General features: G+C 34.7%; 3 protein-coding genes across 4 annotated transcripts; 1 reads left to right on the top strand and 2 right to left on the bottom strand.

Moving 5' to 3' along the window:
• Positions 1 to 724: 724 nt before the first annotated feature.
• LOC143348107 (polyubiquitin-A-like) lies at positions 725 to 9,479 on the bottom strand. The gene is given in 3 exon segments (XM_076777969.1): positions 725 to 1,206; positions 1,208 to 5,917; positions 9,351 to 9,479. Coding segments are annotated over 2 exon segments (4,767 nt in total). The 5' UTR covers positions 5,900 to 5,917; positions 9,351 to 9,479; the 3' UTR covers positions 725 to 1,131.
• Positions 9,480 to 9,824: 345 nt separating this feature from the next.
• On the top strand, positions 9,825 to 10,954 carry LOC143348109 (proteasome subunit beta type-2). The gene is made up of 3 exons (XM_076777971.1): positions 9,825 to 10,041; positions 10,257 to 10,613; positions 10,710 to 10,954. The coding sequence occupies exons 1-3, from the start codon at positions 9,951 to 9,953 to the stop codon at positions 10,880 to 10,882; spliced, it is 621 nt and encodes a 206-aa protein (XP_076634086.1). The 5' UTR covers positions 9,825 to 9,950; the 3' UTR covers positions 10,883 to 10,954.
• Positions 10,955 to 11,039: 85 nt separating this feature from the next.
• Positions 11,040 to 15,306, bottom strand: LOC143348108 (signal peptide peptidase). Of its 2 annotated transcripts, XR_013080717.1 has the most exons (7): positions 15,033 to 15,306; positions 14,522 to 14,632; positions 14,334 to 14,416; positions 13,583 to 13,757; positions 13,005 to 13,498; positions 11,233 to 12,861; positions 11,040 to 11,190 (listed from the first exon to the last, which is right to left on the bottom strand). XR_013080717.1 is itself a non-coding variant. In XM_076777970.1 (6 exons), exons 1-6 carry the CDS (start codon positions 15,222 to 15,224, stop codon positions 12,783 to 12,785), a joined length of 1,134 nt encoding a protein of 377 aa, XP_076634085.1. In that variant the 5' UTR covers positions 15,225 to 15,306; the 3' UTR covers positions 11,040 to 12,782. The 2 variants fall into 2 exon arrangements, 1 of the variants encoding a protein (XP_076634085.1); XM_076777970.1 differs by having other exon boundaries at positions 11,040 to 12,861.
• Between the last annotated feature and the right edge of the window lie 112 nt (positions 15,307 to 15,418).

Below are 15,418 nucleotides of genomic sequence, written 5' to 3'. Positions count from 1 at the left end.
GATCTGACATAGTGTGAGAGAGCACCTTCGATGCCTTTCTGGCACCTCTGCCGCCCAAGTTTGTCGTAGAAAAGTTCGTATCGCCGACGCTAGATGGATTTCTTGACAAGCTTGGGCGTTTTAGCACCAGAGGGTCTGAGGTTGGTAAATAAACGCCATCTATTGTTGAAAATAACGAACTATTCCATGACAACCTTGGGCGTTTTAGCACCAGAGGGTTTGAGGTCGGAAAATAAGCGCCACCTATCGTTGAAAATAACGAACTATTCCACGACAAACTTGGGCGGCACTCTCGATTCCCAAGAGGCGGTTCAAAATTACTTCGATATACTATACGAGTTCACGTACGCGTGATCTGGCATAGTGTGAGTAGTGCACTCGATGATAAATCTGGTATTTCTGCCAGACCCATGCTTCACGATTATTATAACGTTTTAAAATACATTTTATCAGAATAATTGTATAAATTATTCATTTATTTTACGAAAGATTGAAATTATAAAATAAATGAATCGATGATCAATAGAGGAAAACTTTAGGAAATAGTTTAAAAAAAATATACTTGTTAATGCAAAAATTGCAAGCAATGACACGCTCAACTGTCCATATTAATTTAAAAAATACTACAATAGAAATATCAACATTACAGATAACAATTCTGAAGTATTATATATAATTTTACAAATTAAGGAATATGGCAAATAAATCAAACATTAACATGACGTAAATTTATTAATAATCCTTTAATGAACATAAGAGAATTACAAGAATATATTCTTACATATAACTGGATACATACAACTTGCCATTCTTGGGATTACATACCAATAATAAAATTAATATATACTGATAGCAAGAAGTACCGAAGATGAAATTTACATAAAAAAGTAACATAAACACTATCAATACTACCGATTTTACTAGATATCGCCGATAGAGATATTACTATCAACAGTCAGTTAAGATACATGAATTTCCATGAAGTCACTAACTGCAGTGAGGTTTCTTTACACTCAAATTTCCGTCATGACAAAACTCTTCGATGGTCGCGTTAAGAATTAATTGATTAATTGGAATATATTGAACCGGGAAACATTCTAAAGCCAACCGTTCCACCTCGCAGACGCAACACTAAATGAAGTGTCGATTCTTTTTGGATGTTGTAATCTGAGAGAGTTCTCCCGTCTTCCAATTGTTTACCAGCAAATATTAAACGTTGCTGATCTGGAGGAATTCCTTCTTTGTCTTGGATCTTGGCCTTTACGTTTTCTATTGTGTCTGATGCTTCCACCTCTAGGGTAATGGTTTTGCCAGTCAATGTTTTTACGAAGATCTGCATTCCACCTCGAAGACGCAACACAAGATGGAGTGTCGATTCTTTTTGGATGTTGTAATCTGAGAGAGTTCTCCCGTCTTCTAACTGTTTGCCAGCAAAGATTAAACGCTGCTGGTCAGGCGGAATTCCTTCTTTGTCTTGGATCTTGGCCTTTACATTTTCTATTGTGTCTGAAGCTTCAACCTCCAGGGTGATGGTTTTACCTGTTAATGTTTTCACAAAGATCTGCATTCCACCTCGAAGACGCAACACAAGATGGAGTGTTGATTCTTTTTGGATATTGTAATCTGAAAGAGTCCTTCCGTCTTCCAGTTGTTTACCAGCAAATATCAAACGCTGTTGGTCAGGTGGAATCCCTTCTTTGTCTTGAATCTTGGCCTTTACGTTTTCTATTGTGTCTGATGCTTCCACCTCTAGGGTGATGGTTTTACCTGTTAACGTTTTCACGAAGATCTGCATTCCACCTCGAAGACGCAACACAAGATGGAGTGTTGATTCTTTTTGGATATTGTAATCTGAAAGAGTCCTTCCGTCTTCCAGTTGTTTACCAGCAAATATCAAACGCTGTTGGTCAGGTGGAATCCCTTCTTTGTCTTGAATCTTGGCCTTTACGTTTTCTATTGTGTCTGATGCTTCCACCTCTAGGGTGATGGTTTTACCTGTTAACGTTTTCACGAAGATCTGCATTCCACCTCGAAGACGCAATACTAGATGGAGTGTCGATTCTTTTTGGATGTTGTAATCTGAGAGAGTTCTTCCGTCTTCTAATTGTTTACCAGCAAAGATTAAACGCTGCTGATCGGGAGGAATTCCTTCTTTGTCTTGGATCTTGGCCTTTACGTTTTCTATTGTGTCTGAAGCTTCAACCTCCAGGGTGATGGTTTTGCCAGTCAGTGTTTTTACGAATATCTGCATTCCACCTCGAAGACGCAATACTAGATGGAGTGTCGATTCTTTTTGGATGTTGTAATCTGAGAGAGTTCTCCCGTCTTCTAATTGTTTACCAGCAAATATTAAACGTTGCTGATCTGGAGGAATTCCTTCTTTGTCTTGGATCTTGGCCTTTACGTTTTCTATTGTGTCTGATGCTTCCACCTCTAGGGTAATGGTTTTGCCAGTCAATGTTTTTACGAAGATCTGCATTCCACCTCGAAGACGCAACACAAGATGGAGTGTCGATTCTTTTTGGATGTTGTAATCTGAGAGAGTTCTCCCGTCTTCTAATTGTTTACCAGCAAATATCAAACGCTGTTGGTCAGGTGGAATCCCTTCTTTGTCTTGAATCTTGGCCTTTACGTTTTCTATTGTGTCTGATGCTTCCACCTCTAGGGTGATGGTTTTACCTGTTAACGTTTTCACGAAGATCTGCATTCCACCTCGAAGACGCAATACTAGATGGAGTGTCGATTCTTTTTGGATGTTGTAATCTGAGAGAGTTCTCCCGTCTTCTAACTGTTTGCCAGCAAAGATTAAACGCTGCTGATCAGGAGGAATTCCTTCTTTGTCTTGGATCTTGGCCTTTACGTTTTCTATTGTGTCTGAAGCTTCAACCTCCAGAGTGATGGTTTTGCCAGTCAGTGTTTTTACGAAGATCTGCATTCCACCTCGAAGACGCAACACAAGATGGAGTGTCGATTCTTTTTGGATGTTGTAATCTGAGAGAGTTCTTCCGTCTTCTAATTGTTTACCAGCAAAGATTAAACGCTGCTGGTCAGGCGGAATTCCTTCTTTGTCTTGGATCTTGGCCTTTACGTTTTCTATTGTGTCTGAAGCTTCAACCTCCAGGGTGATGGTTTTACCTGTTAATGTTTTCACAAAGATCTGCATTCCACCTCGAAGACGCAACACAAGATGGAGTGTCGATTCTTTTTGGATGTTGTAATCTGAGAGAGTTCTCCCGTCTTCTAATTGTTTACCAGCAAAGATTAAACGCTGCTGATCAGGCGGAATTCCTTCTTTGTCTTGGATTTTGGCCTTTACGTTTTCTATTGTGTCTGAAGCTTCAACCTCCAGGGTGATGGTTTTGCCAGTCAGTGTTTTTACGAATATCTGCATTCCACCTCGAAGACGCAACACAAGATGGAGTGTCGATTCTTTTTGGATGTTGTAATCTGAGAGAGTTCTCCCGTCTTCTAACTGTTTGCCAGCAAAGATTAAACGCTGCTGATCAGGAGGAATTCCTTCTTTGTCTTGGATCTTGGCCTTTACGTTTTCTATTGTGTCTGAAGCTTCAACCTCCAGGGTGATGGTTTTGCCAGTCAGTGTTTTTACGAATATCTGCATTCCACCTCGAAGACGCAACACAAGATGGAGTGTCGATTCTTTTTGGATGTTGTAATCTGAGAGAGTTCTCCCGTCTTCTAACTGTTTGCCAGCAAAGATTAAACGCTGCTGATCAGGAGGAATTCCTTCTTTGTCTTGGATCTTGGCCTTTACGTTTTCTATTGTGTCTGAAGCTTCAACCTCCAGGGTGATGGTTTTGCCAGTCAGTGTTTTTACGAATATCTGCATTCCACCGCGAAGACGCAACACAAGATGGAGTGTCGATTCTTTTTGGATGTTGTAATCTGAGAGAGTTCTCCCGTCTTCCAATTGTTTACCAGCAAAGATTAAACGCTGCTGGTCAGGCGGAATTCCTTCTTTGTCTTGGATCTTGGCCTTTACATTTTCTATTGTGTCTGAAGCTTCAACCTCCAGGGTGATGGTTTTACCTGTTAACGTTTTCACGAAGATCTGCATTCCACCTCGAAGACGCAACACAAGATGAAGTGTCGATTCCTTTTGGATGTTGTAATCTGAGAGAGTTCTCCCGTCTTCTAATTGTTTACCAGCAAAGATTAAACGCTGCTGATCAGGGGGAATTCCTTCTTTGTCTTGGATCTTGGCCTTTACGTTTTCTATTGTGTCTGAAGCTTCAACCTCCAGGGTGATGGTTTTACCTGTTAACGTTTTCACGAAGATCTGCATTCCACCTCGAAGACGCAACACAAGATGGAGTGTCGATTCTTTTTGGATGTTGTAATCTGAGAGAGTTCTCCCGTCTTCTAATTGTTTACCAGCAAAGATTAAACGCTGCTGATCAGGAGGAATTCCTTCTTTGTCTTGGATTTTGGCCTTTACGTTTTCTATTGTGTCTGAAGCTTCAACCTCCAGGGTGATGGTTTTGCCAGTCAGTGTTTTTACGAATATCTGCATTCCACCTCGAAGACGCAACACAAGATGGAGTGTCGATTCTTTTTGGATGTTGTAATCTGAGAGAGTTCTCCCGTCTTCTAACTGTTTGCCAGCAAAGATTAAACGCTGCTGATCAGGAGGAATTCCTTCTTTGTCTTGGATCTTGGCCTTTACGTTTTCTATTGTGTCTGAAGCTTCAACCTCCAGGGTGATGGTTTTACCTGTTAACGTTTTCACGAAGATCTGCATTCCACCTCGAAGACGCAACACAAGATGGAGTGTCGATTCTTTTTGGATGTTGTAATCTGAGAGAGTTCTCCCGTCTTCCAATTGTTTACCAGCAAAGATTAAACGCTGCTGATCAGGGGGAATTCCTTCTTTGTCTTGGATCTTGGCCTTTACATTTTCTATTGTGTCTGAAGCTTCAACCTCCAGGGTGATGGTTTTACCTGTTAATGTTTTCACAAAGATCTGCATTCCACCTCGAAGACGCAACACAAGATGGAGTGTCGATTCTTTTTGGATGTTGTAATCTGAGAGAGTTCTCCCGTCTTCTAATTGTTTACCAGCAAAGATTAAACGCTGCTGATCAGGGGGAATTCCTTCTTTGTCTTGGATCTTGGCCTTTACATTTTCTATTGTGTCTGAAGCTTCAACCTCCAGGGTGATGGTTTTACCTGTTAATGTTTTCACAAAGATCTGCATTCCACCTCGAAGACGCAACACAAGATGAAGTGTCGATTCCTTTTGGATGTTGTAATCTGAGAGAGTTCTCCCGTCTTCTAATTGTTTACCAGCAAAGATTAAACGCTGCTGATCAGGGGGAATTCCTTCTTTGTCTTGGATCTTGGCCTTTACGTTTTCTATTGTGTCTGAAGCTTCAACCTCCAGGGTGATGGTTTTACCTGTTAATGTTTTCACAAAGATCTGCATTCCACCTCGAAGACGCAACACAAGATGGAGTGTCGATTCTTTTTGGATGTTGTAATCTGAGAGAGTTCTCACGTCTTCCAATTGTTTACCAGCAAAGATTAAACGCTGCTGATCAGGAGGAATTCCTTCTTTGTCTTGGATCTTGGCCTTTACATTTTCTATTGTGTCTGAAGCTTCAACCTCCAGAGTGATGGTTTTACCTGTTAACGTTTTCACGAAGATCTGCATTCCACCTCGAAGACGCAACACAAGATGGAGTGTTGATTCTTTTTGGATATTGTAATCTGAAAGAGTCCTTCCGTCTTCCAGTTGTTTGCCAGCAAATATCAAACGCTGTTGGTCAGGTGGAATCCCTTCTTTGTCTTGAATCTTGGCCTTTACGTTTTCTATTGTGTCTGATGCTTCAACCTCCAGGGTAATGGTTTTTCCGGTTAATGTTTTTACGAAGATCTGCATAGTTGGAGATCTGAAATACTAAAAAAACCAGAGAAACTGTATGTAAGTATATTATAGTAATTCGTTATCATGAAGTGATAGGAATCATTCTACGTGATAGCAGTCGCCTTTTGCAATCCATGTCGCGAGTCTTATTGAAAATTAAATATAATATAATCTATGTAGAATTGTTGATCTCGGACATATTGACATTTTTCTGGTTCCAAATTTGTTTTAGAAATACATGATGTTAGACTCTGGAACTTTTGCCAATGTAAGGTGATAGTCTATTATGTCACCGCAATAAAATCGATTTAGTTGTGAATTTTATATGTAAGTACAGATTTCGGAATTGGGTACATCCCTGATGTGGTTCGCATTTACGCGCTAGCTTGGAAAGGGTTTTATACTTCGGCCAATGAAACGAGTTACAGTTGTTGAAGTGGCAATGAACAGTCTTGCAGTTAGAGATTAGTGGATGCCGTTCAAGGACGATTTGAAGCGAGTTTTTACCACGGATTCGTCATTATACGATTTCGATAATGCTGCATGTACAGATTGATTAAAAATTTCAAATATTTTTATAAATGGATTATTAATAAATTGAATATAAATTGAAATCAAATCGAATTTACAATTTCTTTTATATGTAGGATTAGAACGGTAAAATCTATTCCCTTAATAGAAATGCGCGAACGAATACAATAAACGTAGAACTCATAAAAATGGAAAAAACACACACAGTAACAAATAACTTTCGCAAACGTAACGTAGAACACAACTTGAAATAACCGTAATCGTAACGTAATGTATAAAATATTCGTAATCGTATCGTATGGTATCCGTAATCGCAATTACAACGTTCTCCCGTAACGGACTGCAGTCAAATCCCCTCTCGCCTTCCGGACGCCTGCTTTTATCCTTTTTTCCCTCAAACACTTGCCGGTTTCACGTCCGGCAAAGCTTCGAGAACGTTCTCGTCGTTTCGCATCGATGTTCCGTAACCATAAATCACGCACTCATACAATCAATCATTTATTCAATCAGAGTCGACACATTCATGTAATTCAATCATTCCAGAACATTCTTAACGTTTCGCATTTAACCCTTGCCAGTTCCTCATCCGGTATTACTTCCCGAATGTTCCTATCGTTTATAAACATTTCGTCTCTAAGACCGACGCACTCATATATTCAGCCATGTGAATGCGATTGATGCGATACGACGAAGAACGCTCGTCTCCTACATATAATTGTTCAGTTATTTAGATATATATTTAATCAGTAGATTTAGAAATCATTAATCCTCGTAAGTCCGTGTTTATTCTCAGTATGATACGGCAAAGGTTAAAATTCTGCTTTAGTTAGCATGCGGAGCTCTTGGTAAAAATCTGCTAGAAATTTGTCCCTAAACGGCATTAGTAAAGAAATATGTTTATTGCCGCTTAAACAGTCGTGACTTTCTTGTTGGCCCGAGTATACAGTATAATAGCTCTATAATTTCAGTTTCGAGCAAGCGCAAAAAAAATTTCCCCCTCTATGCCTACTATGCAGAGCAGGGTCAAGGACAATAATAAACAATGCACCAATAATTAACAATTTATATCAGGCAGAAAAATATTGTGGTGACCTATAATGTTTTCACAAGAGTTTGCAAATTTAATTTTTTAAAGAAATAGATAGAGTTTTGAATTTTACCTATACTTTGCCAACAATTATAGCACATCTGTCAAAATTTAAAAGTTTATAAAGATAGCTTAGCCAAGAAAATTTGTAATACCTCCTCTGTAAATACAACATAACAGTGACTTCAAGACATTAAAAGCTTTATTGTTCTCTAATAACTATTATCATTTTAAAGCACTGAAAATATACCATTAATATTTTTACATACATATATGACAGGTATCATAGAATAGAACACTGTGTAAAACTTGCTTGTTTGGTTAAGACAGAATTATTTTCAGCACATTGAAATAGTGTTGGTCCAGCAAATAAATCTATCACTCAAAATGAATCACTGTGTTATCCTTTGTTTTGTTTTTATTCCTTCTTGCATTAAAAAGGTTTAATCATCCTTTCATAGTTTCCATTGAGCAACAACACTTTAACATCAGTCATAGATAACAAACAATAAAGTTTTTTGTAAATCTGATTATTATGGAATAAGTGTTGTTGTTAAAGAGCAAGCCAACATTTTAATCTAACAAAAAGTATAATCCAAATGATCTGTTTTTCTTTATGAAAACATAAAACTAGCAATTCAATATGGATGACAGTTTTAAAAATCAAAATTCATTTGTACTTCCAGTTTCCCCTTAAATTGGCAAAAGTCATACATTTCAAAAATTCTACATTTCCTAAGTAAATGCCAAGTTAGTAAAACAATGGCTGAAACCTTCTTAATCTGCTGTGTACTATACATATATCATATTTCAATTTAAATAAAGGCATTGACATTGATTGTGAAAAATGATTAACTTGGCATGATTACATTGTTGCAATTTACATAAATTCAGATAGAATAATTAGATTTATTAACAGAAATAAATATATTTGACATAAAATTAAATGCCTAAAAAGAAAACCTAAATCTTTCTATGTTGGTATCATCCTTTTTTTATTGTCAGCTCTATATTAAACTGCTTGTTGCAATATGTATTACAAAACAGTATTTATAACATATGCATAAAGTAAAAAATTTTAATATTTCAAATACATTTATGCATAATATCATTTCTGTTAATGTTATCACAGACAATATATTCTATAAACAAAATTAGTTAATTGTATTTCTAAGAAAATGTAGTTTTTAAAAATATAAAAAAAAATGTAATATTTAGATTTACAGTTTTGAGATTTTTATATCCTTGGAAAGTTTCAAGTTCAAGTTTTGCAAAACCAAAAATTAGATTTCAAGCCATCTTTTATTTTTTTTCATTTCTATATAATAGGGAAGAAATAGAATTTTTATCTACAGCATTTTCTAATATGACAAATAATTTTAATCAATTATAAAAAGAATATATTTTTTAATAAATTTTAAAACAATGTTCCATTATCAGTAAAAACAAACAAATATATGTTTAATATCATTTAACGGTTTACAACTTTATAATGCTTTCAAAAAAGATTTCCCTTCTGAAGTGTTTTCTTATAAATATTAACAAAGTACATGATCAGCAACTTTCTAAAAATGCAAACGTCATTGTCGAAAGTAATAAGTGCAAAATCTTATATACATTAAATACGAACATGGATACGATATTTAGTAATTAAATTTCTATATTAATATCTCATGTATATAATCGACATAACTAATATCTCCTGTATAATTGATATAAGAGCATTCATTTTATCGAATCCTTTACTCCTCAAAATGGAGGATGGATGGCATCAAAGAATATGATTCATTATATTCAACAAATAGATATTTCTTATAATTACATAATAATTAATCAAGATATACTTACTTAAACGAGTTGAAATAATTTACAAGAATATATTTGCAACGCAGATTTAATCAATTCGTAGTAAAAAGTAATCACACAAAAGCGTACGAAACGATACACACCAAACTACACAAAGTGATGCAAAGTGACGTCAAAACCTGCTTATATAGCCGTCTAACTTTATTACCAATCTCTGAACATTAAATTCCCTTCACCGGATATCATAGGAAATATTAATTTGTTGTGTGTTATAATAGGAAAATTCTGAATCGAAATGGGATTGGTCTCCTATGTACAAATTTATGTACTCAAAATTTCAGTCAAATAATATAATTTATATATATTTTTCGTTAAAAACTGAATATTTATAAAATCATTAATGAAATTATATTTTGGAAAACATTCATTTTTGTCCTCTGGAGAAAAATCACCAATTCCGTCATCGACCAAATCCCCTACATGAAGAAGAAGGCGTAACAGTTCGCCATCGAATGTATAAAATATTGATTGACGTTATTTCAGTGAAATTAACCTTACAATTCGTGACAGGCAATTTTCACTGTTTGTTGTGTACTAGTGTTATAGTTTCAGCTAAAGTATTAAGGGAAAACTTTTACCAAAATGGAATGTTTAATCGGAATACAATTTAAAGATTTTGTGTTAATCGCAGCTGATATGACCGCAGCTCGTTCAATAGTGGTTATGAAAAACGGTACGAAATTAATTCCTTGATTACAACCACCGAATGGTTTAAAACACATTACTTCTATAATTCTTATTATTATTATGTAGAAATAATCGTTCTATAAAAGTGTTTTGGATGTTTGTAATTTCGAACGAATATAATGGTGCTCGATAAGAAATAATGTTATAATATTAGTAGAACAAATGCAAGTCATTTATGTTTCAATGATTTTATGATTCTAGATGAAGAAAAAATTCACAAAATCTCTGATAAACTTGTGATGGCTGTGTCTGGAGAATCTGGCGACACGACACAATTCTCAGAATACATAGGGAAAAATATACAACTTTATAAAATTTGGAATGGTTATGAATTGTCGCCAAAAGCTGCTGCTTGTTTTACCAGAAGAAAACTAGCAGACTACCTTAGAAGCAGAACACCATACAATGTTAATCTATTAATGGCAGGCTATGACAATGACGCAGGTCCAGAATTATATTTCCTTGATTATTTAGCATCCTGTGTTAAGGTACCCTATGCAGCTCATGGTTATGGAGGAATCTTTACTATTTCTATTTTGGATAGATATCACAAATATGGTAATAAAAATTGGAAATATATAGTTTCTACATGTTTTATGTACAAAACAAATATTATTCCTTCCAACAAATTATATCTACCATAAAATATTACAGATTCAACAGAGGAAGAAGCATATTTACTAATGAAAATGTGCATCCGAGAAATTCATAAACGATTGATCATCAATCTTCCAAACTTTAAGGTGCAGAAGGTATCCAAGGATGGCATAAAAGAACTGGAACGTATTACCGTAAAAAACTTGGCTTTAGAAGAAACTACTGCATGAAACATTTGTTTTTATTAATGTTATTTGTAATAATACTGTCTCATTTCTAAAAAATAAAAATGGTCAAAGTAACACATATATACTTGATATTCTGTATCATCCAGTAATCTATTCCTACTAATCTCGATAAACCAAATAATTATCAAAGCCAGGGATATATCAATTAAAAAAATGTAGTTTTATTACATTTTTGAAAGGATTTTTTTCCGAATAGTTTCAACTATACATAGTTTACAAAATTAATTTTTTGTAAAATTTCGTCAATTAAAACGTGATAATATATCTATAGAAAAATAGTACATGTTTAACTCAAATACATATTCCTTGAATAAATTATCAAGAATGAATACAAAAGTATTTTATAGTTTCATAATCGAATGGAACCTGACTTTAATGCGTCAGGTTTATCGCTAATTTCCTAGATTGTGCACATGAATAATCATACCTTAATTCGTAATTATAGTCTATAAGAATTATGTATAGTTTGAAAAATATAAGTAACATTATACATAATTCCATACTAGCTACTATGTATCTATTGTAGTAAATGTTTAATTAATGTTCAAATTGAACGCACGCAAAGTGCTGTGAATCACATTAATATTGTAGGGATCTAAGAAAAGGAAAATACGGGGATTCGAAACCGCGCCCTTCGAACTGCTAATCAGCCATTCTATCGATTAGAGTCGGGAAAATTTTTCACTCATTAAAGGGGTATTCCCATCTAGAATTAAATTTTGTGAATAAAATTGACCCAACTTTGCTATCAACCTCATCATCGTCATATCACCGTTTTTCAAATGTTAACGATTCCTTTTCTTTTGCGGGTATTGGAATCTCCGATCCTACAATGTACATATTCTATTTTTCACAAACGTGTAGAATTTCAACTTAAAAATATTTGCACTAAACGAATGTTACTACTGTTCAAATACATTTATACTAACAGTACTTTATTACATTGGACGATTAAATTTTAATGTTTATCATCAAACTGCATGTAAATGTTTTCAATGCATTTAAACGTATGTTATGGTATTCCGCAGGAAAATATTCCAAGAATTTCTAACGACCCATAGGGTAATTTTAATACTTGCACTATTCACTGTAAAGTGAAAATTATTATGCGCACGATTTAACGATTGCCGATTCTACATTAAAATTTCACATGCAACGAATTTTTGTTTCGTTAATCAATAACTTATATTGTCTGTTACCAATTTAGTTGCGCATATAAGAGCGTGACTTATATTTTTGAATAATTCCTTCATACGTTGCTTACGTTAATTTCTCGATAATATTTATGGTAAATAAAATAAGAACAGAATTAAGTATATCAAATGGTAAACTTGATCGTGTTTGAAAGTATCGATGTATGTCGTTTAAGATAAATCAAATGTCATATTATACCTTCAAATATACAAAGCATACTCACATATGCCTTTGACACTTTACATTTCATGATTGTACAGCTTGAGCATAAGACGTAAATTATAAACAGTTCGGGTGTAAACCGTGTCTTTGAAGGAAATTATTCTGACGTTTCGCCAATGTTGCAGTTAGTTTCATTTTTAATTATGGTGAATGAGTGATTTTGGCTAACGTTGTGTAAACTGTTTTAATATTTTGTTTTCTGGAGATTCTATTAATACGGTCGGTGGTACTTTTTATTAGGTTGTGTTATAAATCCTAGCTGCAATATTGACGAAACGTTAGAACAATTTCCTTTAAAGACACGACTCACACGTGGAAGCCTAAAATGTCAGAACTCGGGCCGCGAAGACCTCAAATATCGAACATAAATTATTCCTTTTTTCTCTATGTACGATGAATTTAAAACAGTAACAGCACAATAGCAATGCTGAGAATTCTGTCACACTGATCACCTTAAATACGAATATTATAATTCTTTCTTTACTTCTGTTTGCGTTTGTGTAGGTTTTTCCGTTTCTTTTGACTTAGTTGGATGATCCTCATAACTGTAAAGTAATTAATAAATTATCTTAATATTAATACATCAAAAATTTAATTGAATGGCTTTGAGGAACATTTTTAGCGGAGTCATAAATATCATATAATATAATAAATTTGAAATGTAAATAAAATACCAAAAAATACGTACGAAAATAATGCCTTCAGGTCTCCTTTAACTACTGCCAAAAGTAGAGGAGTGCCCAGACATGCAGGCACCAAGTATACCAGAGCTGGTTGTGCGTGATTAAACAAATGCATAATCAGCATTGTTACTAACAGTCCCATGAAGTACGCGAAAAATGTTGAGTAGAAATATACGTGTGATTTCCTATTTAAACTATTATCAAATCGCAACAAAAGCGCGATGAAAATTCCGGGCAAAACAATGTCTCCCAGGCCCAACATAGCAAAGTTACTGGCAGTGAGACCTTTCTCTAACAAATCTTGAGGAAACACTAGTTTAATTGGTACTTCAAATGATTTTGCAACAGTTACCATCACATTCGTAACAAATACCCAGAATGCATCATAGAGAAGAAGTCCACAAAGCAAGATGCATCCTGTTATAACATTGTTCAACTGTAATAATTCAACGCCATTGATCGCAAACGCGATACCAAATAGATTATTGGCAATCCAATGCTGCGAATTAGAATAACAACACTGTAACTTTTCCTTATTCTTAGAGAAACTTTAATTCGACAGAGTTTCATTTGATGCGCTCACCTTTTTGAAAAGATACCAAGCTCCTACGAAAGAGCAACATATCAAACAAACGATATCATGAAGATTGAATTTATAATCGATAATATGATCTGCCTTGTCACCTTCGCCCTTGGTAAAAAGTATATGATATTTTGTTTTTGGAATTGCGGCAGGCACCAATGATGAAATCAATGGACTGCAATTATTCAATCTTTGCAATAGTATTCGAATCATGGGAACGTATAATCTGTATATTTACTAGAAAGGTCTTTATTTTTTGATCTCTGAATTTTTTTGTCAACCATTTAGAATGAGTCTAATTAATAAAATATTAACCCTTGAAAAATTTGAACTTTGTTGGATACCAGGAAAATGTGCACCAAAACTAAGGGTCAAGAACAGTTATAATATCGATTTCGATTCTTTATAACTATTTTAAGTTCAGAAAAATCTTATAATTTATAAAATGACGGAACTGTTTAGTTTACCGTAGATAGAAGTTTATTATTGCATACCCCATTTTCTACAGGCCCACGTAAAGTAGTGGGAGAAGCAGTGAGTGTCCATGCTGCTTTCCTCCACTTCTCAAAAATGGGATTTAATTTACTTTTCTGGCTATGCTGATTACATGTAAAACTTCAAAAACTTTGATACACATTTCCCTAACATCTAATCGCGTTGAAATTTGACAAGGATAACCCTTTTCTGGATTAGATTACATTTATAATCACGGACCAACTTAATATTTACATAATTTAAAAACTACTCATACCTGGTAAGATGAGATAAAGCTAGGATACCTAAGAAGAAAAAGTAGCCAACAAAAAGCAGATTGACATAATCTGTCGGGAATATCTGAAAATTGTTTACAATGTTAATGTTAACTCTAACACTTCTTTATTGGAAGAAATTGAAGACATTGAAATGCCTATAGAATATTTATGAATAAACTCTTCTTACCTTATATAATAAATAAAGACTGATTAATGTAAAACTGGAAATAATAGGAAATATTACTGCTTCTCTGCGTGACATTGTATCTGGTTGTCCTCCACCCCGTTCGTATTGTTCCTGTAACAATAAAACCATATACTATAGAATGTTGATCATCCAAAAATCAATTGAATAGGTCCCTGAAAAAAGGGCATATATTACACTTTAGAAGATAGTGGAAAAACGATTAACCGTTTGTTGTACACTGCAATAGATGAAGAAGTAGCTACAATAACCACTAAGAAGAATGTGATTTATTAAATCGAACAAGTAAGATATCTGAGACAAGTCTTTATCAAATCAGTTTTATGGCAAATTTCTGTAAGATTTTCTTTATGTATTGTGTGTTTGTAAGCACACAAACTGATTTTCTTAAACAGATTATCCGAAAACTTGATTTTTCTATCAGTGTTTGATCGCAATGTTAGAAAAATTTTTTGAAATATACACAAAACATATGTCAAAACGCGTGGCTAACCTTCATTTCCTTATGGTGTTTAACGGCTCGAAAACTGCCGAAGAAAATTGGCAAAATGGCCATAATTATTAGGCTACCGTAAGCAATGGCCATTCCCTCGGGCGTTGAGGGTATTCTTTCCATTGTCGGATTACTATTTTCCTTCACAGTCTCACAAGCCTGGGCAACAACTTCATTTACTTCGCTTGCCATTTTGAATCCGTCGACACGACGACACGACCGCACAATGCATGATCGGAGTAGAAATCTTCGAAAACCTAAATTAAAGATGGATAAATCTAGCTCCAATTTCGTTAACCGTACTTGAACTTCTAAATAACTGCTATTAGACGATACAAAATCGTTGTTGAATGAATTTACGAAAAAGAATACAGCTAATGCTATTT

The sequence above is a fragment of the Colletes latitarsis genome, chromosome 11 (assembly GCF_051014445.1).
Source record: "Colletes latitarsis isolate SP2378_abdomen chromosome 11, iyColLati1, whole genome shotgun sequence".
Classification (NCBI taxonomy): domain Eukaryota; kingdom Metazoa; phylum Arthropoda; class Insecta; order Hymenoptera; family Colletidae; genus Colletes; species Colletes latitarsis.
This window is presented reverse-complemented; position numbering and strand designations above follow the sequence as displayed.